This window comes from Cryptotermes secundus, unplaced genomic scaffold (genome assembly GCF_002891405.2).
Source record: "Cryptotermes secundus unplaced genomic scaffold, Csec_1.0 scaffold7333, whole genome shotgun sequence".
In the NCBI taxonomy this organism is placed as follows: domain Eukaryota; kingdom Metazoa; phylum Arthropoda; class Insecta; order Blattodea; family Kalotermitidae; genus Cryptotermes; species Cryptotermes secundus.
In genome coordinates, this window is record NW_019736489.1 from 1 (window position 1) to 1,489 (window position 1,489).

Sequence of the window (1,489 nt, forward strand, 5' to 3'; positions counted from 1 at the left end):
ATTATCTAACAGAATTTTTTAATTCACTTGATCTGCCACAGCAACATGTGGCCGGGTACAGCTAGTATACAATATAATAAATAAGTTAATTTTAGTAATAAGAGCAATGGCAAACCTTATACAATTTGTACAACTTTATACAAGTCTGTTAATTAAAAATTCAATGACCGATAGAAGATGTGATGCCTTTACAGAACTGTACAAATTCAAAGAAGGTTTTAGTGGGTCCATATGGTGAGACATACCCACCAAGTCATGATGTAAACCAGGCCGTAAATATAAAAGCTGAGGAAGTCTCAGACTCACAAGAGGAAGTGGATCCTTTGATAATAACAGTTCAAGAGATAAAGGCTGAACCTGAGGTGAGCTGTATGTTTCTGTATGTCCACTGTAAGGCAGATATCAGAGATAGCAGGCATTCCAGTTGGCTTTCTCATCTCCCTCTGTCTGTGTGTGCACATGGAACAACTCCATTGTGCTTCTGACTCACCTTTGAAGTCCTTTTTCTGAAGTGTCTCTAGACAGTTATGGTTTGTTGAATTCATTCATTCATATATTCTCCTTCCATGAATCCTGTCTAGAATACATTCTCGTGCGGATGTGGAGATCATCCTAGTTACAGTCACAACTATGAATTACAGTTGTCATCCAATATCATACACATTTGTAATAAAATACTGATGAACATATACAATATAATAAATAAGTTAATTTTAGTAATAAGAGCAATGGCAAACCTTATACAATTTGTACAGTTTTATACAAGTCTGTTAATTAAAAATTCAATGACCGATATAAGATGTGATGCCTTTACAGAACTGTACAAATTCAAAGAAGGTTTTAGTGGGTCCATATGGTGGGACATACCCACCAAGTCATGATGTAAACCAGGCCGTAAATATAAAAGCTGAGGAAGTCTCAGACTCACAAGAGGAAGTGGATCCTTTGATAATAACAGTTCAAGAGATAAAGGCTGAACCTGAGGTGAGCTGTATGTTTCTATATGTCCACTGTAAGGCAGATATCACAGATAGGCAGGAATTCCAGTTGTCTTTCTCATCTCCCTCTGCCTGTATGTGCACATGGAACAACACCACTGTGCTGCTGACTCACCTTTGAAGTCCTTTTTCTGAAGTGTCTCTAGACAGTTATAGTTTGTTGAATTCATTCATTCATATATTCTCCTTCCATGAATCCTGTCTAGAATACATTCTCGTGCGGATGTGGAGATCATCCTAGTTACAGTCACAACTATGAATTACAGTTGTCATCCAATATCATACACATTTGTAATAAAATACTGATGAACATATACAATATAATAAATAAGTTAATTTTAGTAATAAGAGCAATGGCAAACCTTATACAATTTCTACAGTTTTATACAAGTCTGTTAATTAAAAGTTCAATGACCGATATAAGATGTGATGCCTTTACAGNGCATTAATCTTATATAAATAAAAATGTAAATGTTCGTTTGAGTCTTACC

The 1,489-nt window shown here is 35.5% G+C and overlaps 1 protein-coding gene across 1 annotated transcript; it reads left to right on the forward strand.

Moving 5' to 3' along the window:
- The first annotated feature begins 177 nt into the window (after nt 1–177).
- LOC117282753 lies at nt 178–1,299 on the forward strand. Its single transcript, XM_033753649.1, has 2 exons — nt 178–362; nt 817–1,299. Exons 1-2 carry the CDS (start codon nt 183–185, stop codon nt 1,117–1,119), a joined length of 483 nt encoding a protein of 160 aa, XP_033609540.1. The 5' UTR covers nt 178–182; the 3' UTR covers nt 1,120–1,299.
- The last annotated feature ends 190 nt before the right edge of the window (nt 1,300–1,489 follow it).